Below are 27978 nucleotides of genomic sequence, written 5' to 3'. Positions count from 1 at the left end.
AGTTTCCTTGATGATTTTAGTCTCACTTGTGAAAAACAAATGTGGAGTCAATGCACACCAATTATTGACCCTTGATCTCTCTGCACATTCATGCATTAATCCATATATGGACTAGTCAACAAAATCACATTTGGAGTCTATTTGTGTGTTTGCAATTCTGACCTCCTTTTCCCGTAATTCTGTGACACACACGACCTCCAGAGCTTCAGAGCCACCAGCGTTCCTCAAAACATATAATGCAGTATCCACATTCATCCAGGGCGATAATTTGTCTGAGCATGTGGAACAAAATGTAAAGCTACTGTGACTAAAAAGCTGTTATATGTGCAAGAAAAAAAGGTATATTGTAAAAAAAAGTATTTTCCCCCTTCTAGTGGAATTCTGTGTTGCAAGTATGTTACATTACAACTGTTAAACTGATAAAGATGTATAGCGTTGGGGAGAGTTGTTTAGAATTCAAATAATCCAGGATTACGGCATGTTGAATAAAACATTTAAAAATGAATAAGGTGTTCGAAATGGTTGGGGAATCATTTAAACATACTTTACGGGGGAGTTATGAGACAAAATTAGTCTGCTTCCATTTCACATCATAAATAGTCTGTCTGAAATTCCACAGCCATATCAGGCTAAATTCATAAAAAAGTGATGAAACTACAGAATGCACATTTCTCATATTGTGAATGATTGAACTGAGTGATTGATGTGCTGCCATTATAAAGATTTGTGAGGCTGCACCTGTCAAACAGAAGGGAACTTCCTTAGGATTAGTAAAATATGTATTAAAAACTCTACATTTTTAAAGGTAACAAAATGTATTGCTCTGCACTGCTTTATGCTTTTAAATAATACATATACATTAATTTCATGCATTTTCCATCGAGAATAGTAAAATGCAAAAAAAAGATAAAATATATAGTCAGTGTAACATTGTGAAGGCACTGAAGCTGTGGTTACGTTTTTTTAAAATAGTTACAAGTTTATAATTTTGTTTCCTTTTTTCAGGGGCTGACATTTTGCAAGAGATCAGCGCTCTTGCCCTACCTCACTTAAATGGCCATTCTTCATGTCTGAGGCCAGGACATGAGTTTTGGCAACCATTTGGCTATTTGGGGCTCTGTAACCTAGTCTGATTATCAGAGAGAGGGAAGATCTGCTCTCTGTACACCAGGTACAGAAAAATCAGAAACATGTTTACGAATATATTTAGAATTTTGCTGTACCCTGTACATAATGAAAATATTTTTATCCTCATACGTAGGCACACTTTCCTTTAGAAGTCGTTGGATAGTAATCAGAGGCAAAAATCAACCTGATATATTTTATTCCTGAGATAAGATAGATAAAAGGACACAATTTTTATTAGGAGAAGAAACTGGCCTGTCTGAAGTCTGAACACCGATGTAACATGCGAGGTGAGATACATGGGCTGAAATGACTCTTCCCATTCCTATATTATGTTCTTTAAAAGGAAGAGGTAAGAGGCACCAGCAGAAGGCAGTGAGGTAATTAGGTGAGAAGGGTAAAAAGATGTATATATCAGTTCTCCTCTAAGTATACATTTTCCTACCAAGTAGGGAAGCAACAGACATTGCAGGGCTCACACAAACACAAAGTCGGTCTTTTGTTCTCCTGGGTGGTGTATAATCACAAGATAGTTCTATGTTGGAAATGTCATTCTGTCCATTCAGAGAAATTCCTACCTTCTCCCATTATAATATTCCATTATTTCGTAAGTGATTTCAGAGATTTTGCCTCCACTACTGCACCCGCAAGTTTATCCCACATGTTGATCATTCTTTACGTAAAGAATTTCCTGAATCAGTTCTAAAGTTAGCTTTTACTAATTTTGATCAGTTCTTCCTGGTTCTATTCCCATAATTTAATTCTCAGGTAAACATCATGGGTCATATTTTGGCCTCGGCCGGTGCCTAGCAGCTGACTTAGAACTGGCATGGATCAGGAAAATCCAACTGTTTAACTGAAACAAAGCATCACAAAGGCCGCAGACCGGTGTGGATGCAATGTGATTTCCTGGGAAATTTCCCTGACTTGGCAGGCCTATCTCTATGTAAAAGACTCCTGCACGCACTATTTTCCCTCCAGGGAGGCAGGGAGAGATGGAATTGGGCCCGTTGACCACAGAAGGAGGTCGGCTATGGCTACACAGGTGGGCGAGGGCCATGATGAGCTGGTTAGAAGGCCCATTTCAGCTCTCTGCAATTTTGTCGCAGTTGAATTCAATGTTTTTAGAGGCTCTAGTCACACCCATGCAATCTCCATACCACCTCTATACTCCTATCCATACCCACTCATCCAGTTTGCACTATGTACAGAACCAATGAACCAAATAGTAACAGTGACGACTTTTGAAATGCTCACCAAAAAAAAAACACCCAATCAAAAATCTCCTTTGAAAGGAATTGCTGCTCTTTAATCATATAAATGTGTCAATTAGATATTGATATATAATGGCCCTATCAGATTTTTGCAGAGTTGACTTCAGAGATCTGTATTAAATCGTGGGCAAGACCGGATTCTGGTATTGTGGCCCCCATTTCTGAAACCAGCAATTCTTGCTGGCAGAGAATAAGGGTGCCCACACGATATTGCCTGATTGTGAATATTTGGCTAATCTCTGAGATTCACTAATAGATTTGCTCACTCTTAAAACTTTTCCAAATATATAGACATTGAAAAAATCAAAAGAGGAATAACTTATTAAAACCCCATAAAGATGTCAATTAACCAAAACAAACACTCCCCTTTTGCCTGTCTAAATAGACTTCTGCTGAGCAAATCTATTAGTGAATCTCAGAGATTAGCCAAATATTCACAATCAGGCAATATGGTGTGGGCACCCTTATTCTCTGCCAGCAAGAATTGCTGGTTTCAGAAATGGGGGCCACAATACCAGAATCCGGTCTTGCCCACGATTTAATAAAGATCTCTGAAGTCAACTCTGCAAAAATCTGGCTCATCTATCCATGATAATTTGTTTGTTTTGAGTGATATTAGATTGTTTAGGTCTTCCATCTTATTTATGTTGAAGTCTTGATCATACTTGGGATATCTTTGAAATGTTAAGCTAGTTGGGTAGCATTTCGGGAGACAGAAACAGAGTTGAAGTTTTATGTGAATAATGAAAGGTTATTGACTTGAAACCTCTCTTCACATATGTCTCAGGATTTCCAACATTTTCTGTTTTTATTTAGGATTTGCAGCATGTGCAGCATTTTGATTGGGATATCTTTGATTAGAGTGGGAATATTGCTCTGTGATTTCATCTCTTCACAAAACAAACTGCCCCTTTTCTCATTTTGGCAAGGTGGCGTATAACAAACCTCGACCTAGCTTGGATCATTTTCAGTATTAAAGGTGTCGAACCACAGTTGTTAAGGTGTTGCAGAACAGTTGGCAGACTATACCTTCAGTTTGGCTGAGGTTTAATGGTCTGATAGTGAGAAAAACATTTGTTGTTTGATGCAATTCCAACCTATACCGATGACTGACAATTTCACCATCTTCCTCCAGGAAAAAGCATCCCTTTGACCAAGCATGTTGCCAATTCTAGAAGGAAAGAACATATATAAAGGGAAGAAAACTGAGAACTTGTTGATTTATTAATGTTCATTCAGTAACACAGACAGGCAACAAACTGACAGTTTACATTTGGATACATTAAGATGCGAAAGGGAAACTTGGAAATATTATTCATTGGTAGGATTAGCAATTTAGGACTTGAAAAATTTTCCAAATGTCTACACTTAGCATGTATAATGAATCTTCTGTCCAAGTTGTTCAATTTTACGTAACTGATTGGCAGCTTGTGGATTGTAAATTTACATATTCTTGACACTAAGTGTGGAATGGGATCAATTAATGACAAAATAAATTGGTTTAAGGCATTGTATCTTTTATTGGAATTGAGGTTGTTTTCTTCTTTTCAAAAATACATAGGACAGAATTTTATCGTCTTGTCAAGTCAAAGGACTTTTGAACGGTGTGCATTTTACAGCCTTGCCCCTCCGCTATGGGTCTGTACAATATTGCCCATTATTTCCAGCCTGTTTCGTTTTTATCTGCCATGCACCAATAAGTGCAATGGATCATCTCCTTCCCCCACCAATAGCACTTTGATCTAATCAGGTGTACGTTGGCCTCTATTCAACAGCTTCTTGAGACAGCATGAGATGGGGAATTCAGTGTATGGAGGTAAAAAGAGATTAATCTAGACGCCAGTGAGACAGTGGCTGGAACTCCGTCCACACACCCCCCTCCCCCCCCCCCCCCCTCCCCCCCCCCCCCCCCCCCCCCCCCCCCCACCCACCCCCTGCCCCCCCCTCAGGTAACTGAGGTGGAGAAGAAACCATTGTCCACCTCCTTCTCAAATGTGCCTTTGCAAAGGTGTGGGAAGAAATGCAGCAGTTTTCATCCCAGGCAGCTCTGTAACACAAGGCTCTGAACTATACGGGCTGTTCCCAGGCATAGGCATTGAGATAAACATCAATAGCTGCTGCACAACCATCAACGCAGTGGAAGTTGCTCTTTGATCTGCCCGAAAATTGTTCATCTGCCAGTGCACAAAGTTGTCCATACTGGCACATTCCGAGGTCCAAAAATACGTACTCAGAGATGCGCTAAAGCTTGGGACAGCCGTCAAAAAGGCTCAATGAAGAAAGGCCACTGTCTAAGGCCCTGCTGCCATAGTACGCCAAGGGACCAGCATCTTGTAAAATCCCCAGGCTGCAAATTTGACATGAAATGCGGTATTGTAAATGTAACTTGTAAGTGTGGTGTGGCACCTCAGAGTGCCGCATACAATATTGAAAGAAACTGAATTATACTTTGCAATGTCAAGTTTGAACTGTTAGTATTTTTACAAATGTACATTTGAGAAAAAATTTGTTATTAAATCGGATAGATGCAATTTTTAAACTAAACATTTTTAAAATTTGTAAAAACAAATTTAATTTACAACTCAAAATATATGATCATGTAAACAAAATGCAACTAGATGTTTTATTGGTTATGTGGTTAGCATGTACAGGCAGTACAAGTCTAACTTCCCTAACTTGCTGTTCACTTGGCCCTGGAGAGGTATTTTCAATAACCCATTAATAACAGCTCATAATGCCACCCCTGCAGGGAGAGTATGCCAGTCGCATTGTTCATCAAAAAGCAGTTTATCTTCGTGGTTATGATGCAACCAATGAATCTATGACAAAAATTACATTTAGAGAGAACTGAATACAATGGTACACCCCAAGCCTGTTGGAGCAAAATGAATTCATGGCATTAAGTTGTTTATACTACAGATATATTTAATTGGTGTTAAGAAATATTTTCAGAAACATCAGCAATAATAATAACCAGAAACAATGCTTCTTTTGGGAGTGTCTTTTTTGTGCGAGGACATGATGTCTTGGTTTATACTAGTTTAGTATATTGTACTATTTTGAAACATTTCCAGATCTCTTGGCCACAGGCCAACTGCCTGGAGTGGGCATGAGGCAACCTATTGTCAGACTGAAGCCACATCCTATAAAAGAAACACAAGCTAGTTGGACAATAAGTATTTTGTTGAGTTGCATTCTATCGGCCTGTCCTCTCCCTCCAACCACATGAGGGTGTGCTTGGTCTTTGTTTGTTCCCTCCAAGCAGCAACAGCACCGAAATGGGAATCATACCAGCAGTGTACAATAATGGCAACATACCTTTACTTTGTGACACTCCACTACTTCCTGAAGAGGCTTTTTCCTAACATTGTACTTTTTTTTGACAAACGCATAATTGTTTAAGTTACCTGATGGCATAAAAACATGCAAGCCTTGCCTATTTCCTTTAAGAGTGCGTTTGTGTGAGTGTTGGATAAACACAAAGTACTCCCAAACATCTGTTCACTTGGCTCTGCAGAGGTATTTTCAATAACTCATTAATAATCGCTCATAATGCCACACATGCAGATACTGCCTTGCTAACACATTCAGTGCACCAATGTTAGTTAACATTGACACTAAGTAACCTTGGACATGGACACTATGCAGCCTTACTGTACTTCATACTTAAAGCAAAACTTCTAACTTGCGTTTATGAATTTGCTTGTTTGCCTGTGGAATTAAAAGGAACAAAATAATTGAAAAGATAACCTGTGCTATTTTCAAAGATGGCTGCCAAACACCGTGTTGTGTTTGATAATAACACTACATTATTTCCAGTTTTGATGCTCAATGTAGTAGCATATGTATGGAGAAAAGGGTGTCAAGTCTCCCAAATCTCCAGTTCTAATAGATAAAGGACTCATAGGATAAAAGGAACAGTAGCAACTTGGATCCAAAATTGGTTGTGGTACAGGAAACAGTTATGGTTAATGGATTTTTTTCGGACTGGGATGAAGGTTTGTAGAGGAATTCTCCAAGGGACCCTTGCTCTTCCTGATAATATTGGTGTATCTGACACCATTTCAAAATTTGTGAATGATACAAAACTTGGAAGCACAATAAATGGGCAGATAAAGGGCAGACAAAATTTAATGCAGAGGAAGGTGAAATGATTCATTTAGGTAGCAGGAACACAGAGACAATATAAAATAAAACATACACTTCTAAAGGTCCCGGAGCACGGGGCGGCACGGTAGCACAGCTCCAGGGACCTGGGTTCGATTCCCGGCTTGGGTCACTGTCTGTGTGGAGTTTGCACATTCTCCTCGTGTCTGCGTGGGTTTCCTCCGGGTGCTCCGGTTTCCTCCCACAGTCCAAAGATGTGTGGGTTAGGTTGATTGGCCATGCTAAAAGTTGCCCTTAGTGTCCTGGGATGTGTAGGTTAGAGGGATTAGTGGGTAAATATATAGGGATATGGGGGTAGGGCCTGGGTGGGATTGTGGTTGGTGCAGACTCGATGGGCCGTAGGATTTCTATGATTTCTCTGATTTCAAAGGGACCTGGGTGTATATGTGCGTAAATTATTAAAGGTGGCAGGACAGGTTGAGAGAGCAGTTAATAAAGCATACAGTATCCTGGGCTTTATTAAGAGGGACACAGAGTAGAAGTGCAAGTTAGTTATGTTAAATTTGTACAAAGCACTGGTTCGGCCTTAACAGGACTATTGCATCCAATTCTCGGTACCACACCTTAGGAAAGATGTGAATGCATTAGAGAGAGTGCAAAAATGATTCATGGGAATTGTTCCAGGGATGAGGAACTTCAGTCATGTAGACAGATTGGAAAAAATTGGGACTGTTTTCCTCGGAGAAGAGAAGGTTGAGAAGAGATCTGACAGGTATATCAAAAATAACGAAGGATTCCAACAGAGTAGAAAGGAAAAATCTGTTCCATTGCTGGAAGGATTGAGAACGAGAAGGCCCAGATTTACAGTAATTGGCAAAAGAAGCAAGTGAAAGGTGATACCTTTTCATGCAGCAAGTGGTTAAGATCTGGAATGAGCTGCCTGAGTGGGGTGGAGACAAGTTCTATCAAGGCCTTCAAGGGAGAATTGGATTATTATCCAAAAAGGAAAACCGTGCATTAGAGAAGGTGGGGGAATGCTCACTCAGAAAGCTGGTGCAGTGTTATGGGAATAAGGTGGGGGAATGCTCATTCGGAAAGCTTGTGCAGGGTTATAGGGATAAGGTGGGGGGAATGCTCATTCAGAGAGCCAGTGCAGGGTTATGGGGAGAAGGTAGGGGAATGCTCATTCGGAGAGCCGGCGCAGACAGAACCACCTCCTGAGCTGCAACAATTCTGTGATTTTCAGTTGGAAAGTTGGGAATTGAAAAAAAATTCATTTATGGGAGATGGGCATTGCTGGCTAGGCCAGCCTTTATTGCCCAACGAGTTGCCCTTCAGAAGGTGGTGTTGAGCTGCCTTTTTGAACTACTGCAGTGTCTCAGATGTAGGTACACCCACAGTGCTGTTAGGGAGGGAATTGCAGGATTTTGACCCAGCAACAGTAAAAGAATGATAATATATACCAAGTGAAGATGCTGAGGGACTTGGAGGGGAACCTCCAGGCGATGGTATTCCCAGATATCTGCTGCTCGTGTCCTTCTAGATGGCTGTGGTCATGGGTTTGGAAGGTGCTGCCTAAGAGACCTTGGTGAATTCCTGCCGCACATCTTGTAGATGGTACACACAGCATCATTCTTTGTCAGTGGTGCAGGGATTGAATGATTGTGGAAGCGGGTAGCAATCAAGCAGGCTGCTTTGTCCTGGATGGTATTGGACCTCGAGTGCTGTTGGAGCTGCTCTCATCCAGGCAAGTGGAGAGTATTCCATGACACTCCTGACTTTTGCCTTGTAGATCATGGACAGACTGGTTGTGGGGGGGGGCGGATGTTCAGGTGGTGAGTTGCTTGTCACAGGATTCCTAGCCTTTGACCTGCTCTGGTAGCCACAGTATATTTATGGCTAGTCCAGTTCAATTTCTGGTCAATGATAACCTCCAGGATGTTGATGGTGAGGGATTCAGCTATGGTAATGCCATTGAATGTCATGGGGTGATGGTTAGATCCTCTCTTGTTGGAGATGGTCATTGCCTGGTACTTGCGTGGCACAAATGTTACTTGCCACTTCTCAGCCCAAGCCTGGATATTGTCATGGTTTGGCACATTTGGATATGGACTGCTCTAGTATCCGAGGAGTCACGAATTATGCTGAACATTGTGCAGTCATCTGCAAACATCCCTACTTCTGACCTTATGATTTAAGGAATATCATTGATGAAGCAGTTCAAGATGGTTGGGCCTAGGACACTATCCTGAGGAACTCCTGCAGTGGTGTATTAGAACTGGGAAGATTGCCTCCAACAATCACAACCATCTTCCTTTGTGCCAGGTAAGACTCCAACCAGTGGAGAGTTTTCCCCGATTCCAATTGACTTGGTTTTGCTAGGGCTCCTTGATGCCATTCTCTGTCAAATGCTGCCTTCATGTCAGGGGCAGTCACTCTCACCTCACCTTTGGCATTCAGCTCTTCTGTCCATGTTTAAGCCAAGGCTGTTATGAGATTAGCAGCCGAATGATCCTGGCAGCACCCAAACTGAGCATCTGTGAGCAGGTTATTGCTGAGTAAGTGCCACTTTATAGGACTGTTGATGATGTCTTCAACACTTTACTGATGATCGAGAGTAGTCTAATGGGGCAATAATTGGCTGGGTTGGATTTGTCCTGTTTCTTGTGTACAAGACATGCCTGGGCAATTTTCCACATTGCCGGGTAGATGCCAGTGTTATAGATGTACTGGAGCAGCTTGGCTAGGGGTGCAGCAAGTTCTGGAGCACAAGTCTTAAGGATTATTGCCGGAATATTGTCAGAATCCATAGCCTTTGCAATATCCAGTGCCTTTAGGTGTTTCTTGATATCACATGGAGTAAATCGAATTGACTGAAGATTGACATCTGTGAATCTTGGTACCTCCGGAGGAGGCTGAGATGGATCATCGACTCTGGCTGAAGATGGTTGCAAATACTTCGGCCTTATCTTTTGCACAGATGTGGTGGGCTCCTCCATCATTGAGAATGGGGATGTTTGTGGAGCTTCCTCTTCCAGTGAGTTGTTTAATTGTCTACTACCATTCACGGCTGCATGTGCGGGATTTAGATCTGATCCTTTGGTTTTGGAATTGCTCTGACCATTACTTGCTGCATATGCTGTTTGACACACAAGTAGTTCTGTGTTGGAGCTCCACCAGGCTAACGCTTCATTTTTAGGTATGCCTGGTGTTGCCCCTAGCATGCCCTCCTGCACTCTTCATTGAACAAGGGTTGATTTCCTAGCTTGGTGGTAATGGTAGAGTGAGGGATATGCCGGGTCATGAGGTTGTAGATTGTGGTCGAGTACAATTTTGCTGCTGCCGATGGCCCACAGTACCTCATGGATGCCCAGTCTTGCGTTGCTAGATCTTTTTGAAGTCCATCTCATTTAGCACGGTGGTAGTGGCACAAAACACATTGGAAGGTATCCTCAGTGTGAAGACAGGACTTTGTCTCCACAAGGACTGTGCAGTGGTCACTCCTACCAATACTATCATGGACAGATGCATCTGTGGCAGGCAGGTTGGTGAAGATGAGGTCAAGTATGTTTTTTCCCTCTTGTTGCTTTCCTCACTCCTTGCCACAGTCCCAGTGTAGCAGTTCTGTCCTTTAGGACCCCGGCCAGCTTGGTCTGTGGTGGTAATACCGAGCCACTCTTGGTGATGGACATTCAAGTCCCCCACCCAGAGTACATTTTGCCCTTGCTGCTTCCTCCAAGTGGTGTTCAACATGGAGGAATACTGATTCATCAGCTGAGGGAGGATGGTACAAGGTAATCAGCAAATAGCTTTCCTTGCCCATGTTTGACGTGGTGCCATGAGATCTCATGGAGTTCAAAGCTGATGTTGAGGACTCCCACAGCAACTCCCTCCTGATTATATACCACTGTGCTGCCACGTCTGCTGGGTCTGTCCTGCCGGTGAGTCAGGACATATCCAGGAATAGTAGTGATGTTGGTGTCTGGGACATTATCTGTAAGGTGTGATTCTGTGCATATGACTACGTTAGGCTGTTGCTTACTGTATCTTACTATAATGTTAAAAACAATTTCACCAGCAGTATGTTTTTGACAAAACACCAGATGGCGCTCCAGTCACTCAGATTTCCAAAAGAAGGTGTTCTGCCTCTGAAAGAAAATGCTTATAATGCAATTCATTTAAATGTTGTACTGTGCACTATGGTTCTCAGAATGCTTTTACATGTAAACTCAACAATATGAAGAATGTACTGCAGGTACTAAGATACAAGGGACAAATTGATTGTGATAGATTGGGAAACAAAAGATATGATGGTAGACAGGCAATGGCTAACACTTAAATAATTAATAAATGGTTTACAACAAATATACATCCCTTTGAGGTACAAAAATCCAAAAGGAAAAGTGATCCAACTGTGGCTAACAAGAGAAGTTAAATATTGTACAGATCAAAGAAAAAGGCTTATAAAGTTACTAAAAAAAAGTAAGCCTGAGGATTGGGAGCATTTTCAGCGGCGGAGGACCATGAAACTGATAAAGAAAGGGAAAATAGAATATGAAAGTAATCGAGAAGAAACAAAAATGGACTATTACTTAAATTGACAGAAAGTGGGATGTATCAATATCATAAGGGATCCTGATATCCTTGTTCATGAGTCACTGAAAGTTAACATGCAGGTGCAACATGCAATTGGGGAGGCAAATGTTATGTTGATCTTTACTGCAAGAGGCTTTGAATACAGGAATAAAGATACCATGCTGCAACTGTATAGGGTCTTGGTGAGACCACTCATGGGGTATTGTGCTTGGTTTTGTTCTGCTTATCCAAGAAAGGATATACTTGCCATAGAGGGTGTGCAACAAAGGTTCACAATGTGGATTCCTGGGATGACAGGATTATCCTTATGAGAGATTGAGAAGACTGGCCTATATTCTCTAGAGTCTAGAAGAATGCGAGGTGATCTCAATGAAACATACAAAATTCTTAGAGAGCTCAACAGGGTGGATGTGGGAAGGATGTTTCCTCTGGCTGGGTTGTCTAGAACCAGGGCACACAGTCTCAGAATAAGGACTATGCGAGTTAGGCTCGAGATGAGGAGGAATCTCTTCATTCAGAGGGTGATGAGACTTTGGAATTCTCTACCCCAAAGAATTGTGGAGGCCCAAACATTGAGTATATCCAAGGCAGGGCTCTATCGATTCCAAGATATTAAAGATATCAAGGCATATGGGATGGTGCAGCAAAATAGCACTGTGGTAGATCAACCATGATCTAGTTGAATGACAGAGTAGCCTCAAGAGGTTGACTGGCTTACTCTTGCTCCTATTTTCTATGTCATAATATCTCATGTGCTGAAAATTATTGTAAAAAACTCAGGTATAGCACAACACAAACTTTTTTTAAAAACTTATAATTCAGGGTGAGGTTTCCTATTTTCGGGTATTCTCCTCCTTTGCTCTTCTTCCTCCTTCCAAATTATGCAAAAGCAGGACTCATGTGCTTTTAGGCATTCACCATTAAACTACACTTATAAACTACTGAAAGGTATAAATGAGTGACTTGAAATGATTTTCCTTCCTTCCATTTTTTTTTGAGAAAAACATCTTGTTCCTCCAAATAGCAGGAAAACTAATGCAGGAGCTCAGCTTAACAGAAGCCAATCCAACAGATCAAGGCACAAAATGAGTTTATTTTAAAACATGTTTCTTTACAAATAAACTCTTCATAATTATGGATACCTGGTGTCATAATTGTGGATATTTGGTGCAATAAGCTCATTTCCTTAAAATAAAGGAAAAACCATTAGATGCTGGAAATCTTAAATTAAAAACAGAATGTGTTGGAAAAATTCAGCAGCTCTTGCAGCAACTATGGATAGAAAAATAAAAATTAACATTGAGACCTCATGACTCTACTTTGGAGAGTTCCAATAGCACAAGTGATTCTCGGGAACTTTATGCACGTGGTCATTCTTCACGTAGAGAATGTTGAGAGCTTATTCAAGGAGGGAGCACTCAACAGCCAAACTTAGTTGTGCTCTTGTGTAATATCTGCTAATGGATTTTCCAGTAGGGATCACTGGATAACCATCAGGGGCATGAACCCTGGCAAATTTTACCACTCTAACTCAGAGGCACTGAGGCCAACTGTAGAGCCATAACTGCTGATCCAGTTGAGATCAGTTAATTCAGCATCGACTAGAATTGAAACAAGGATCACTGGTCTAATTGGCATAATGCTGCATTGAGCCTTCACCCGAGTTAGAACCTAAATTGTTTTAAAGATAAGCCATGAGCCTAGTGAATTAAAGGGAAGATCTGATCAGCGACAGGTTATTCTGGCCAATGTTCTCTTTTGTGATCATACATACTGCCAGCAATCTCACCTGTGAAAGAATTGCTGTAATAGTGCATCACTGTGTGATATTCTCCACACAGTTAACAGCAATGAAATGTGATTGATGAAGTCACCGTACTACTTTCATCATAATTTACAAGTAAAATGTAATCTGTTTTAACTCTACTGAAACAGATAATATCGTGTAAGATCAATACATTATGAACGTCTTTTTTATTTTAAAAATTCCAACATCTGAGACAAAATTCAAGATTAAAAACAAGACAGACCCACAGATCACAAAGAGCAGACAGAGGCTGAGCTGTTATATATTATGACATCACTATGCCCCAGGCACAACATTATTCACAAAGTTCAGTTTGCAAATGAGCAAAGGAGTGCACAGATTTTAAATGCGGGTTGCAGCTGTTTTTTTTTAAACTACTACTAGGTTAACATGCCACTGTGTTTGTCTTTAAGAGGAGTTTGCCACCAGCCGCTAATTATCTTAACCAAGCTCAGGTGGACTGGAGTAATGGGAACTAATTTGTAAAATTTGTGATGTGGTGGTTGGTCATTTGATAAAATAACTAGATCAGTCAAGAAAGGAATATTTCAGCCCGTTAACCACTGTCGATTTCTTCCGCCCCCCCAAAATGTTTAACCAACTAGATAATGCAAATAAAACTGTGTAGTTGTTTAAAAAGCTTAACTATATACTTCAATAATTTACAACACTTTGCCATATTGTTTAAACAAAACAAGATTTCAAAATAAAACAACACCAGAGTGTTTCTTGCATCAGATGTCTTTTTTGGTGGAAGCTATTACTGGGATAGAATTATCTACAAAAGAGCCTAAGGGGCATAATTACTTGGAAGGAGAATGTGAAATACGGTCCCACTGAGACCCTGCATTCAGACATTTAATATAGGAAGCCATGACACCTTTTCCGTTTCATCATATATTTATGCTGCCTTTGTGTTTTTGGGTTGCACTGTAGGGAGGGGAAAGAGGTGTCAAGTGAGATGTGGCTCTGTTATTTCTCTGTACCGCAGCACTAGAATCATCAATGCACAATTTTTACAGAAGGTCTCCAGGCTCCCATTCACAACCAGAACAGTAACATTTTCCAATTTTCTCTTGGAGCATTTACAGTTGTTATTGTACTGAATGCTGAAAGGAAAATCTAACAGAAGTTGAGAGATGAAGGAAGGAAAGAAAAGAAGGGAAAAAAATCAACATTAACACTACACAAATATTGACTTTACAAAGTCAATATCATGTTATCTTTACCCCTTAGGAACTAAAATTGAAAGAGGCTGATTCTAGTTTTGAAACACGCAAGCACTATGTACAGTCAATACTTCTTTTCTGCAATATTTCTTTTTGATCCCAGGGATCAAAATATGGAAACAAAAGAGAAAAAATACTCGCAACTTCAAAATTTCATCTCCTGCTTTAATCGATCAATGCTCAAACTTCTAAAAGATTGAATCTACTGGTAAATTCTCTCAAATGCATAGAGATCCAATACATTTCCAATCCAATTGTAGAGTTTCCAACAACCTATAAAATCACTTCTCTATTCTTCCATCACACAGTGCTTGGTCCATATATAATACATCAATGCCTAAAGCAGATTCATTCTTTTCCTTGAGCATTTTTCTCAATTTATGTCTTTCCAATGGTGCTGACTTTGCGTTCGTGTGCAGTTCCATGGTCAACACCTGTGTTCAAGCACTATGCCCAGTTGGCCATTCTTTGTATGCTCTTCATCAACAATTGCAGCATGCCTACCACTGTCTAGGATAAAATCAGCTAACTTAACACAGATCAGGGATTGAATCTGAGACCTACAAGCAGTATGGCTCAGGATCCCACCACACTAAAGTCATGGAAGTGTTCCCACATTTTTTTCTAGTGTTGCTTCAATTATTCAGGAGCTCAATACTCAATGGCTGAGAATCACCTAATTTCACTTGGAACCATCTTCAACTAATTATTTATGGAAATGAATAGCTTATGGTGAAAGCTTTTCAACCAGAACGCATTTATTTCAGAACATGCTGTATGGATTTTGCTCTAAGGCTGAAGCACATGAAGAAGTTGAGATGATCACCGGAGCAAATGCTTTATCATGTGATCTGCAAGATGCATTACTGCTTTGGAGCATACTCAGATGCCTTAATATTTACACAGAATTATAGCAACTTTCTATCTTTGTAATTTTTGCCAATGGAGGGTGGTTGTTTTTGTGTGTGCTTGGGTTTATGGTGGGGTGGGAAGAGAAGGAATAGTCATAGCAGATCGCAACAATTGGACATTTTTTGTCTGTATTTCAGTTAGATATGAGTTAGTTACAGTTAGTATTTCCTGTACCATGCATTATTATGACAAGTAGTATTGGCACTAAATGTACTGACAAGTAACAGCTCAATAAAGGAGAAAAGTATTTCCTGACATTGCAAATTTAGTTGCAGAATCAATAATTAGATGTTGGGTAAGAAAATGATTGGGCTTAGCTGCAACACCTGGTACATTCAAATTGCCTGCTACCCACTATCTGAGTTTATCCATGAAGAATGGCCACTTAGCCCAAGTACCCTAAAATCAGCCAGTGTTGAACTGTGTAGCACGAAGACTCTGTGTCTTTCGGGAAAAGCAAATAAATACTACTGGCTCTGCATTTCTAGAATTTTGTATTTTTATTTCAGATTTCCAGCATTCACATCTTTTTACAAAGAGATATTTCTGATTTTATAATTTAAACCTTTTTTTAAAAAAAGGTTTCTCTATAATTCACTAAATCTGTTGTAGTGCAAGAAGAAAAATCATTAAATATTTATTATTCGTCTGCTCCACTTTCCTGCAGCAAGAAATAAACAAGTCGCAAAGTGCAATGATGGAGTGAGTGACTAGTAAACAGTAATGTCACTACAATAGTTTGAGGTGTACTGTTTACAGTGTCCTTAGGGCTACTCTACTGCTTCTGTACTCTTGCCAATTGGGTCAGCGGTGCAAATTACATTAGGTTCATTATCTGGAGCTATTACTTTTAGTGTGGATTCTCGAATCTCAGTAGATACATAACATTTTTATACTCAGTAACACTTTTGACTGAGAAAAAAATGTAAGGCAATAATGCAACATAACCAGCAGAATTATCCTTAGATTCACACTCCATCCTGACTTGGAAATTTATCGCTCTTGCTTCACTGTTGGTGGATCAAAATCCAGGAAGTTCCCTGCTCACAGTCTACTTACACAGGACTGAAGCAGTTCAAGAAGGCAGCTCACCACCTTCTCAAGGGTGGGCAATAAACGCTGGCATTGTCAGAAATACCCACATTCCATAAACAAATAAATAAGTTAAAAAGCATTTGAATTAAATTTGTTCACCATATGTTTTGTCAGTAAAGTTAATTTACCCCAGACAAAGAGTTTAAGGTATAAGACGTAAAATCCTGTCATTCTGAATATGGATTTCACACAAAGCATCAGTCAGCTTTCTTATTTCAGAAGCAGACTAATCCGGTGTTTTTAGCACATTATTTAGCAACAGGCTACAAGATGAAGGCATGTAAAATCGCCGGCTCTAACTCACCTCTCCATTTTGAGAAAGAGGTCAGCGAGAACATGCCCTCCACCCTGGAAGCCCTGGGTGAACCTGTACCTGGGGTCACCATTGCAGATGTTAGAGCAGCTTTCATGAAGGTCAACCCACGGAAAGCAACTGGCCCAGATGGGATACCGGACGTGCACTCAGATCCTGCGCGGATCAGCTGGCGGGGGTATTCACAGACATCTTCAACCTCTCTTTACAACAATCTGAGGTCCCTATCTGCTTCAAGAAAACGACCATCATCCAGGTACCTAAGAAAAACCAAGCAGCGTGCCTTAATGACTATAGGCCGGTGGTTCTGACAGCCATCATTATGAAGTGCTTCAAAAGGTTAGGAAGAGCGGTGGATGTGGTCTATATGGACTTCAGCAAGGTGTTCGATAAGGTCCCCCATGCAAGACTTCTTGAGAAAGTGAGAGGGCATGGGATCCAAGGGGCTGTTGCCTTGTGGATCCAGAACTGGCTTGCCTGCAGAAGGCAGAGAGTGGCTGTGGAGGGGTCTTTCTCTGCATGGAGGTCAGTGACCAGTGGAGTGCCCCAGGGATCTGTTCTGGGACCCTTGCTGTTTGTCATTTTCATAAATGACCTGGATGAGGAAGTGGAGGGATGGGTTGGTAAGTTTGCTGACGACACCAAGGTAGGTGGTGTTGTGGATAGTTTGGAGGGATGTCAGAAGTTGCAGCGAGACATAGATAGAATGCAAGACTGGGCGGAGAAGTGGCAGATGGACTTCAACCCGGATAAGTGTGTGGTGATCCATTTTGGCAGATCCAATGGGATGAAGCAGCAGTATAATATGAAGGGTACCATTCTTAGCAGTGTAGAGGATCAGAAGGACCTTGGGGTCCGGGTCCATAGGACTCTTAAATCGGCCTCGCAGGTGGAGGATGCGGTCAAGAAGGCGTACGGCGTACTGGCCTTCATTAATCGAGGGATTGAGTTTAGGAGTCGGGAGATAATGCTGCAGCTTTATAGGACCCTGGTTAGACCCCACTTGGAGTACTGCGCGCAGTTCTGGTCACCTCATTACAGGAAAGATGTTGAAGCCATTGAAAGGGTGCAGAGGAGATTTACAAGGATGTTGCCTGGATTGGGGGGCATGCCTTATGAGGATAGGTTGAGGGAGCTTGGTCTCTTCTCCCTGGAGAGACGAAGGATGAGAGGTGACCTGATAGAGGTTTACAAGATGTTGAGAGGTCTGGATAGGGTAGACTCTCAGAGGCTATTTCCAAGGGCTGAAATGGTTGCTACGAGAGGACACAGGTTTAAGGTGCTGGGGGGTAGGTACAGAGGAGATGTCAGGGGTAAGTTTTTCACTCAGAGGGTGGTGGGTGAGTGGAATCGGCTGACGTCGGTGGTGGTGGAGGCAAACTCGTTGGGGTCTTTTAAGAGACTTCTGGATGAGTACATGGGATTTAATGGGATTGAGGGCTATAGATAGGCCTAGAGGTAGGGATATGATCGGCGCAACTTGTGGGCCGAAGGGCCTGTTTGTGCTGTGGCTTTCTATGTTCTATGAATCAATTCCAGCCTCCCGGACTACCTGGATCCACTACAGTTTGCCTACCATCACAACAGGTCCACAGCAGACACCATTTCCCTAGCCCTGCACTCAACCCTGGAACACCTAGATAACAAGGACACCTATGTCAGACTCCTATTTATTGACTACAGCTCAGCCTTCAACATTATTATTCCCATGAAACTCACCTCCAAACTCTGTGGCCTGGGCCTCGGCACCTCTCTCTGCGACTGGATCCTGGACTTCCTAACTCACAGACCACAATCAGTAAGGATAGGCAACAACACCTCCTCCACGATCATCCTCAACACCGATCCCCACAAGGCTGTGTTCTGAGCCCCCTACTATACTCCTTATACACCTATGACTGTGTGGCCAAATTCCCCTCCAATTCGATTTTCAAGTTTGCTGACAACACCACCGTAGTAGGTCGGATCTCAAACAATGACGAGACAAGAGTACAGGAATGAGAGAGAGAATCTGGTGAACTGGTGCGGCAGCAATAATCTCTCCCTCAATGTCAACAAAACGAAGGAGATTGTCATTGACTTTAGGAAGCGTAAAGGAGAACATGCCCCTGTCTACATCAATGGGGACGAAGTAGAAAGGGTCGAGAGCTTCAAGTTTTTAGGTGTCCAGATCACCAACAACCTGTCCTGGTCCCGCCATGCTGACACTATAGTTACGAAAGCCCACCAATGCTTCTACTTTCTCAGAAGACTAGGGAAATTTGGCATGTCAGCTACAACTCTCACCAACTTTTACAGATGCACCATAGAAAGCATTCTTTCTGGTTGTATCACAGCTTGGTATAGCTCCTACTCTGCCCAAGACCGCAAGGAACCACAAAAGGTCGTGAATGTAACCCAATCCATCACGCAAACTAGCCTCCCATCCATTGACTCTGTCTACACTTTCCGCTGCCTCGGCAAAGCAGCCAGCATAATTAAAGACCCCACACACCCCCGTCATTCTCTCTTCCACCTTCTTCCTTCTGGAAAAAGATACAAAAGTCTGAGGTCACATACCAACCGACTCAAGAACAGCTTCTTCTCTGCTACTGTCAGACTTTTGAATGGACTTACCTTGCATTAAGTTGTTCGTTCTCTACATCCTAGCTATGGCTGTAACACTACATTCTACACTCTCTCGCTTTCTTCTCTATGTTTTGAACGGTATGTTTTGTCTGTATAGCGTGCAAGAAACAATACTTTTCACTGTATGTTAATACATATGACAATAATAAATCAAATTATTTTTATTTATTAATTTCAGATTTCTATTAACAGTAGGTTTCTCTAAATGAAGAAGAAAAGTTTGCTTCACAGATTTGAAATCAGCAACTTTAAGAATTACCTTTACTCCTTTGGGCGCCATTAATTTCAGACTTTTTGTAGCGGTAGCACCCATACTGATGGTAGAAGAAATTGAGGCCCTGCGACTTCGAGCAGATGAGGGTCTTGATGAAAGTCTGCTATCAACTGAAATACAATCATGCGTATAGTTACATCAGTTTTAGTTTGAAGATCAGGGAGCTTTTGAAAAGATAAAAGGCTCTGTTATACTATCATTACCAGTTGATGATTAGAACCTGCTTATAGCAATGTTAACCTAGCAGACCCAAGATATACTGCCAGTTTCTAAACAGGAACAGAGATGCTCAATGCTTGCATCCATCCACACAAAAAATAATCAACAATCCTGCCATTTAGAAAAACTGTAGTGGGAAAACTGCTATTTTACCTAGCATTTGCCATTCACAGCCGAACATTATTAAAGGCCAGGAATTTATATTAATAGACGGTGCCAGTAGCAAAAGGCACTAACACTCCCTATATCCCTACAAGCTAATGCCAGTCGGCCAATTGACAGCTGATGGGAAATGGGGGTGCTGCGCACAGTGGGGTAGACTGTTGGAGTTGGATAATGAAGTGGAGACCATTGTGTCAGCTGACGCCAAAGGATGTGCCGGAGCCAAAGGCTCCTGCAGCCATCTCATAAGCAGTTCAGAGAAGGTTCTTTAGGTTGATTCCTAGGGTGAAATGGTTGTCTTTTGAGGAAAGGTTGGGCCGATATTCAATTGAGTTTAGAAGAATGAGAGGTGATCCTACTGAGGGGGTTGATAGGGAGATGCTGAGAGGATGTTTCCCCATGTGGGCTCATCTAAAATTAGGCGGTACCATTTAGAATAAGGTATTGGAGGTGAAGAGGAATTTCTTCTCTCGGCGGGTCGTTAATCTTTGGAATTTTCTACCCCAGAGAAAAATGGAAACTGGGTCACTAGATTTTCAAAGGTGGGTCACTGCAGAAGCACCGCCGGCCATTGGAGTGACCCAGGGACCCACAGGAACCCCGAGGGAGGAGGAAGGGCTTGAGACTATGCCGGGCCCTTCCAGCCAGGAGACTGCAGCTGTGACTCCTCCCTTCCTGACACCAGGGCATCTCAGGGGCAGCTGGATGAAGAGAGTATCATGGATATATCCCTGACACTTAGAAGCCGGCCAGGGCCCTCAAGGTCCAGGCCCTGCAGAGGACGATCACCAGGGGCATCACAGGCCACGGGACTCGGTAGACAGCTGGCCATCTCCACCTCCGATGTACATCCTGGGGAGACACCAAGATGTAGTGGTAGCCGTGTAAAGTTAAGAAGTTGTAGCGGCACTAAGATGGGACAGGTGAAGAGCAATACGAGTTAGATAGAATATGTAGGCATTTTAAAATCTCATTTTCAGATGTTTTTATATTAGCACTTATTTTAAAGGCACTTTTATTGGCACCAATAAATGTTATTTCACCCCACACTTGTGATTAATTGGTCTCTGATTAGCCTCCAACAGGAATGTACTTACCCAGGCAGTTGCCGGAGGGACCTTGCACGCTGATGTCAGTGGGGGAGGCCCCTCAGCGCACTGCTACTGTGAAAATCAAGGCACTCAAATCTTTCACGGTGGGGGGGCGGGCTGGAACCCCAAGTGCGGCAACACACACAGGCCTCTGGTGACCAATGTGTGTGGTGATCAGGGCCTCCCTCGCAAGCCTGACCCTTGCTGCTGCCAGCCCTCCAGCACCTGGGTGGTGTTGCTCATTGTCATCCTCCTCCACCTCCTCCTGCTCGGCGGCTTTCTCCCCAGCAACGCCCGGCTGGTTGGCCGGGAAGGCATACGGCATGCTAGCCTTCATCGGCCAGGGCATTGAGTTCAAAAATTGGCAAGTCATGTTGCAGCTTTATAGAACCTTAGTTAGGTCACACTTGGAATATAGTGTTCAATTCTGGTCGCCACACTACCAGAAAGATGTGGAGGCTTTGGAGAGGATACAGAAAAGATTTACCAGGATGCTGCCTGGTACGGAGGGCATTAGCTATGAGAAGAGGTTGGAGAAATTTGGTTTGTTCTCACTGAATGACGGAGGTGAAGGGCAACTTGATAGAAGTCTACAAGGTTGTGAGGGGCATGGACAGAGTGGATAGTCAGAAGCTTTTTCCCAGGGTGGAAGAGTCAATTACTCGGGGGCATAGGTTTAAGGTACGAGGGGCAAGATTTCAAGGAGATGTATGAGGCAAGTTTCTTTTTGCGCAGAGGGTGGTGGGTGCCTAGAACCCGCTGCCAGGGGAGAAAGTGGAAGCAGATACGATAGTGACTTTTAAGGGGCGTCTTGACAAATACATGAATAGGATGTGAATAGAGGGATATGGTCCCTGGAAGTGTCGGAGGTTTTAGTTCAGTCGGGCAGCATGGTCGTTGCAGGCTTGGAGGACCGAAGGGTCTGTTCCTGTGCTGTAATTTTCTTTGTTCTTTGTAAAAAAAAGTGCAAATTGATGTTTTGCCTGTTTTGGGCGGGGTCCAATCAAGCAGATTTTTTTGTGCTAAAATGGGAATGGGCCCGAAAACAGGCGTCATTCCCGCTGGTCACATCATGCCCAATTTTATAACTTTTTCCCACCGCAAAACGGGCACGACAAGGTCGTAAAATTCCGCCCTATGTATCTCAATCAAATTGCTCCTTACTCTGCTATACCTCAGTGGATACAAGCCTAGCCTGTCCAACCTTTTCTCATAACACAACCTGTCCATTCTGGGCATTAGTCTAGTAAACCATCTCTGAACTGTTTCCAATGGATTTACATCCTTCCTTATATTAGGAGATCAATACTGCACACAGAAGTCCTTATGTGGTCTCACCAATGGCCTGTATAATGGAAGCATAACCTCCCTATTTTTGTATTCAATTCCCCTCACAATAAACAATTTCATTCTATTAGCTTTCCTAATTACTTGCTATACCTGCATACTAACGTTTTATGATTCATGCACTAGGACATCTCAATCCTTCTGCATCTCAGAGCTCTGCAATCTTTCACCATCTAGATAATATGCTTCTTTTTTATTCTTCCTACCATAATGGACAATTTCACATTTACCCACATTATACTCCATTTGCCAATCTATCTTTGTGTCATCAATAAATTTAGCAATCATACCTTCAGTCCCTTCATCCAAATCATTTATATATATATATTGTAAAAAGTTGAGGTTCTTGTGGCACACCATCGCTATATCTTGCCAACCAGAAAATGACCACTGGTCACATCTTGCCAACCAGGAGATCACCATCCTCGCAAATCTTCCAACAGTCCAGGCAGCTATCCTCTCAAAACTTCCTATATTCCAACCGTTCATCTCCAAATATTCCAGCCAGCAGTGTAGCCATGCCAGATGGAGAAGGCCGAAAGATCAGTGAAACTGGCATAGTGAAGGCCAGCAGGGAGTGAATGGTAGAAAGAAGATCCCAGGTGGCCCATGATTCAGGCTTGACTTGCTGCATGTTCTCCTCCAAACTACTCAGGAAAGGCAGGAGATCCTCTTCCCCAGGGACAGAGGCGGAGACCTCCCCATTTAATCAAGTGATCCTGGATTGAGATTGTGGAGAAGGTCAGCAGCTGTGGGTCATCTGAAGAAACTGATTTCAGTGCAGTAAATGTATCAATTACCTTCTGCATTCAACCAAAGTATGCATTATACCTCAGTTCCCTTTGGGGGTTAAGTGTCAGGATGTGGCTGTTGGGGAGCGAAAGTCAACATGTTGATGGCAATGGGTTGAGGCTCAGCTTCTCCTATGAAAGGAATGGATGCAGCTCGGTGAAGGGGCACAAGTCTGACAGTGATGATCCTTGCAAAATTGCACTAGAGTAGTTCAATGTCACATGTAATCAAGTGGCTCCAAAGTCAGCAGTTAGGCTGCCAGTTGCATACGTGTTGTGCTAGGTTTAGTGGGATAATTGACAATCCTCTTCCTTAGTCCCACTGGACAAGAGAGCCCAAAAAGCTAAAGAAAGGGCTCAATGTGACAGCAGGTTCACATTTCTTGCAATCCTAATGCCAATGGAAAAGATGGCTCTTGAACTAGCAGGACAACATGCAGCTACTCTATCATAGACAGTGAGTCAGAAGTATGATCGCAAGAGAGTGAGTAGCCTCATGACCAGGCACGGGGAAACCTCAGGTAAGCACAAGGGATGATGTTCCTGCGTTCTCGACTGTATCTATGTCAATCTGAACACCATTAATTCTGGAGGTTCATGTTTGGAAGGGCTTTGATCTTTCTGTTCATTGACACAGGTCAACCTAAAGAACAGAGAATTCCTATTTCTGGGGTCAGCCTCCTATCTCTGAGGGCAAGAGGGGACCTCAGAAGTTGCAAGAACACATTACTCCCCTGCACCGTCCATCAGTCAGATACATCCATGTCAGTGGGTGTTACTTTGCTGAGATTCAGAGTCACAACCTAATGGGAGTCCCACACACACACCTATCTAGCTGTCAAAGGCTGTGACAACTGAGGCCACTGACAGAGGAAGCTAGGTTAACACTGATCTTCAGGCTAATGAAGAACCTCTGGAGTCATCAGTTAGGCAGCAGATGATCCAAGTTCAACATGAGATAAGTGAAGATCTGGCCATGGTTCCAAAGGGTTTGCATTCCCTGGTCAAACAATGGAATATTCCATCCAGTCCAAGAGTGTTGCTATTTCCCTCTTGTCTGCACAAATGGTCTCTTCCATTGAGAGACTGGCAACTCTCTCGGAGAGCCACGTTCAGCAGACCAGTGTTGCAAAGATATGGTACATAATTCATATGTTTTGGAATCAAATCTAACTTTTAGTTTTAGGAATTAAAAGGTAGTAAGATAAGTGGACATCTGATTGAGAAGTCTAGATTTATGACACAATGTAAGTTATGTTTATCTTTTAAGGCCAGAGTTGATGGCAAAAAATGAACACCTAATGATCCATCTCTAAGCTTCAAATGGAGAAAGAAGGCCTAGAGAAAGGTCATAAACTCCATTAGCAATATATATTATTCATTTGAGTCATAAGCAGTTGTGCTGAAGCCAAAGTAATTTGTTTACATTTCTGTTTGAAGCATTACAAAACATGCCACATTGCCATGGAGATAGTGATTCAGGGCGGAGCCTTGGTTAGAAGGTGCTTTGTTTCATTTAATCAGTCAGTTGTAATCAGTGAGCAAGCAGTCCAGTTTGAGAACAGACAGAGGCAGTTACTGCTTTGTTTTGGTATATACTGTAGATCACTGTGTTGGTAGAGCCAAAGGCAATAAAGTCAGTCAGGCTTGCATCCTAAGCTGAGAAAATATTAACCTTACCATATACTGCACAAAATGTGAAGATGAAACTCAAGCTCAGTTTGGAATTTGTGAGGAGAGAAGAAGCTGGAAGATTTGACTATATCGAAGGCTCTCACAGAGCCTTGTGACAGAAGGCAGCTTGCGGTTAGCTTGAAAGCAGTCAGCGTAATCAGTCAGCAGGAGCTGTGAACTATCTGCTGGACTAGAAGCATAGAAGCCATTAGGACAAAGGGTCATCCAGACTCAAAACGTTGGCTCTATTCTCTTTCTGCAGATGCTGTTAGATCTGCTGAAATTTTCCAGCATTCCTGTTTTTGTTGGTGTTGAGATTCTATTAGAGACCTATAACATTTTAAGAGAAATCCAACCACCTAGTAATTATACCACAAGATTTACCATTCTAGACAAAAACAAACATCATACTGTGGTGATATAAACAGGGCCTAGTTTTAAGGCTGATAAAATTGGATATCCTAAATTAAAGAATTGGGCACATTGAAATCAAACACAGTCAAACAGCAGGCAGGCCAATTGTACAATACACAAATGTGTCTGGGCCTGACCCATCAACCACCCATCAAAGGTCGTTACACTCTACTTGAGACTTAGCAGGAGATCATGGCACCTCATTGAAATGCATCGGTCTATTGTTAGAAGCCCAGATCGGGCCAGACTTTCTGTCACCAAGAGATCCTGTAGAAACCTTACCTGATAACAAGTTTAACAACATGGAGATGGACACCTGGGGGGCGGACCCTGGTGTCCTGTCAGGCAGACATCAAGAAACCCACTGGGTATTGGAACCCCCTCCTGGGACCTCATTGGCCAGAAGCCAGAGAAGTTTCTGGAAAGGCAAGCAGGCTGGGGATAAAGGGACACACTCAGAGGCACAAGGAGGGAAGACTCGACAGGGGAGACAGCCGTGACCATTCAGAAGACTGACCAGACAAGGAAGGAAGGAAGAAGCGGCCATCGAGACTCACCTTCGTGACAACAGACCAGAGGGACTCAGAGAATCGGGCCTGCAGTTTAACCAAGCCATCTTTACGGGTAGTATACTTGAATCTGCTGGGATATCCTCTTGTTTTATGTGGGTAATTTAAGGGTTAATAGTGTTATTTAATAAACTTGTTGAATCTTTACTTGTGTTTGTCCTTTGTCCACCTTGCAAATAAGGGCACCGGGGTAAAACCTTGGAGTAAGTAAACTGGTTGAAAGTATCTGAGAATTCACAGGTACAACAATACAAAAAGGAACTGACCAAAGCAACCACCACTAACTTGACACTATAGTTTATTAAGTCAGAGCACCAATATTAACACCAATATTGGATACTGGAAATGCATGAACTCTGCATGCACTGGCTCAATTTAGCAGTGGTAAGGCGAGAAATGAATGAGGTTCATATAATCTCCACTGGCTCCTTGACCATCTCAGATTAACAGGCAGGTAAAGCGTACCTACAAGGGTGGAAGAGTAGCTGGCTTCTGTATCCGGAGATCATCCAAGGCCACTCCGAGTGTGGACAGGACACCTCTGCCGATGACATGAGTGCCTCAAGTAGTGACAATGACAGAGAAGACTCCTGCACCAGGCAGGATCCCTCAGCATGCCGGGGCCCAACAGGGCTCAGGCAGCCAAAGGGTGGCAAACCAGGATCATCCCAGGCCAGAGGCCATTCAGATCAGCAACCAACCTCCTCCACTGCTGGCAGTAGAGTGGAAACATCCCATAGAAGCACTTATAAAAGAATTAATAAAACACAATATACACACTTGAGCTTTATATGTGAATAGATAATTATGGTATTACTGCTTTTGTAGTGCTAATGTTTCTACTAAACATGTTGTTTACTTGGTATTTCTCCCTATTTCTGGAGGCCCTTCGGAAATTCAGGAGTACCATGCCTTGCCCCAGAGGCAGTTTGGGAAGGAGCACAGCATTTGTGGTCATCCTTTTGACTGTACAGAAACAGCTGACACTGGGGAAAAGAGGCTGGGCTTATAACAGAGGTAAGTACCTCCCAAGCCTCCCTTCTGCAGAAGTCATTCCATCCTGCTTCAGACCTTCATGTCTTTCAGGATGCTGCGACTGGACTTCAGCTTCCTGATCATTCTCATCATCTGTGGATGCCTCGCACTCCACTAAATCCCCACTGGTCAGGACCTCTCTTCTCTATAGAGGCAGGTTATGCGGAATGGAGGTGACCACTATGATCTGAGACCCCTTTGTTGGGCATATTGAAGTGTTCCACCTAATCTATCCAGGAACCTGAATTTCATCTGCAGGAGATCTATGGTCTACTCAATGATTGCTCAGGTCATCATGTGACTGGAGTTTCATTTTTCCTCTGTTTCCATCCTCAGGTTCCTCACATATTAGTAGCCATCTCTTTCGTGGGTAGCCCTTGTTGCCAAGAATCCAACCTCGAAGGTGCACAGGGACGTGAAAAGCTCAGGCACTTGGATGGAGTGGAATCCCAACCAGCTGATAAAGGCTTCTGGCTAGACTGTAGGAGCCTTGATGGCAACATGCATACAGTCTCCCAGACCTTGCACCTAGGGGAATCCAGCAATAGCCCCCAATTCTTTGGCTCTCTCAGCTGATTGTCAAGATCAGTGCAATAATGGATTTAAGGACGTGCCCTCCTGAAGCAGGAGATGCCAACTGTCTCCAGTGGGCCCTAAAAATGATCTGGAGGGTTAGAGATTAAGGGCCACAATGACCTTCACTAGCACTGAAATCGGGTGACCACCAATGCTAATGGGGCTCAGCTAATCCATCATCATGGCACAAGAATCTGTGATGGCCTCCCAGGAGAGGAGGAGCCTTCAGCAACACTGCTGTCTTGACATCTGGAGGTAGCTCATCCCTCTGTCTGTAAACCCTTCTTCATCATATTAGAGCCTGCTCCTTGTTCCCCATGTGGCCTTCTGGTGCTTCCCCATCCTGAGGTTTCCTCTGTAGGTGGTCAAGAGGTGTTGCTCCTGCTGGGTTCTCTATGGCTGCACCTTCCTCTTCCTCTTAGGTTTTTCTTTTTCCTGGAACACCTGCCTGCCCCCCACCCCACAACACAACTTTCTTACGATGGCACACTGCCTCATCCAAATGCTGCCAAACGTAACACTGAAACTGCCATCCCACAGCTGTCCTCATATAGTTGAAGGGCTCCGATACCCTGTGGGCCCCCATGCTTTTTCTGGAAAATTGGAACAGACCAGTAGAATTCTGGTCAATTAGCACTTTAATTCCCTTAAGTACTTCTCAATTCCCTTCTTTGCAAAACCATGCACCTTTCTTACTTTACTTGCTGTCCAATGCTGGCAATATCTGGATCAAAGCTACC

The 27978-nt window shown here is 42.8% G+C and overlaps 1 protein-coding gene across 1 annotated transcript in view; it reads right to left on the bottom strand.

Moving 5' to 3' along the window:
• efcab7 (EF-hand calcium binding domain 7) overlaps window positions 1-27978 on the bottom strand; it is an 87241-nt gene that overhangs the window by 32929 nt on the left and 26334 nt on the right. The window contains exons 5-7 of the mRNA XM_078218405.1: window positions 19346-19470; window positions 3429-3570; window positions 163-272 (exon numbers count right to left, since the gene is read on the bottom strand). Of these exons, the coding sequence (XP_078074531.1) occupies window positions 163-272; window positions 3429-3570; window positions 19346-19470 (377 nt within the window). The remainder of the gene's footprint in view (window positions 1-162; window positions 273-3428; window positions 3571-19345; window positions 19471-27978) is intronic.

This window comes from Mustelus asterias, chromosome 8 (genome assembly GCF_964213995.1).
Source record: "Mustelus asterias chromosome 8, sMusAst1.hap1.1, whole genome shotgun sequence".
Lineage (NCBI taxonomy): Eukaryota > Metazoa > Chordata > Chondrichthyes > Carcharhiniformes > Triakidae > Mustelus > Mustelus asterias.
This window is presented reverse-complemented; position numbering and strand designations above follow the sequence as displayed.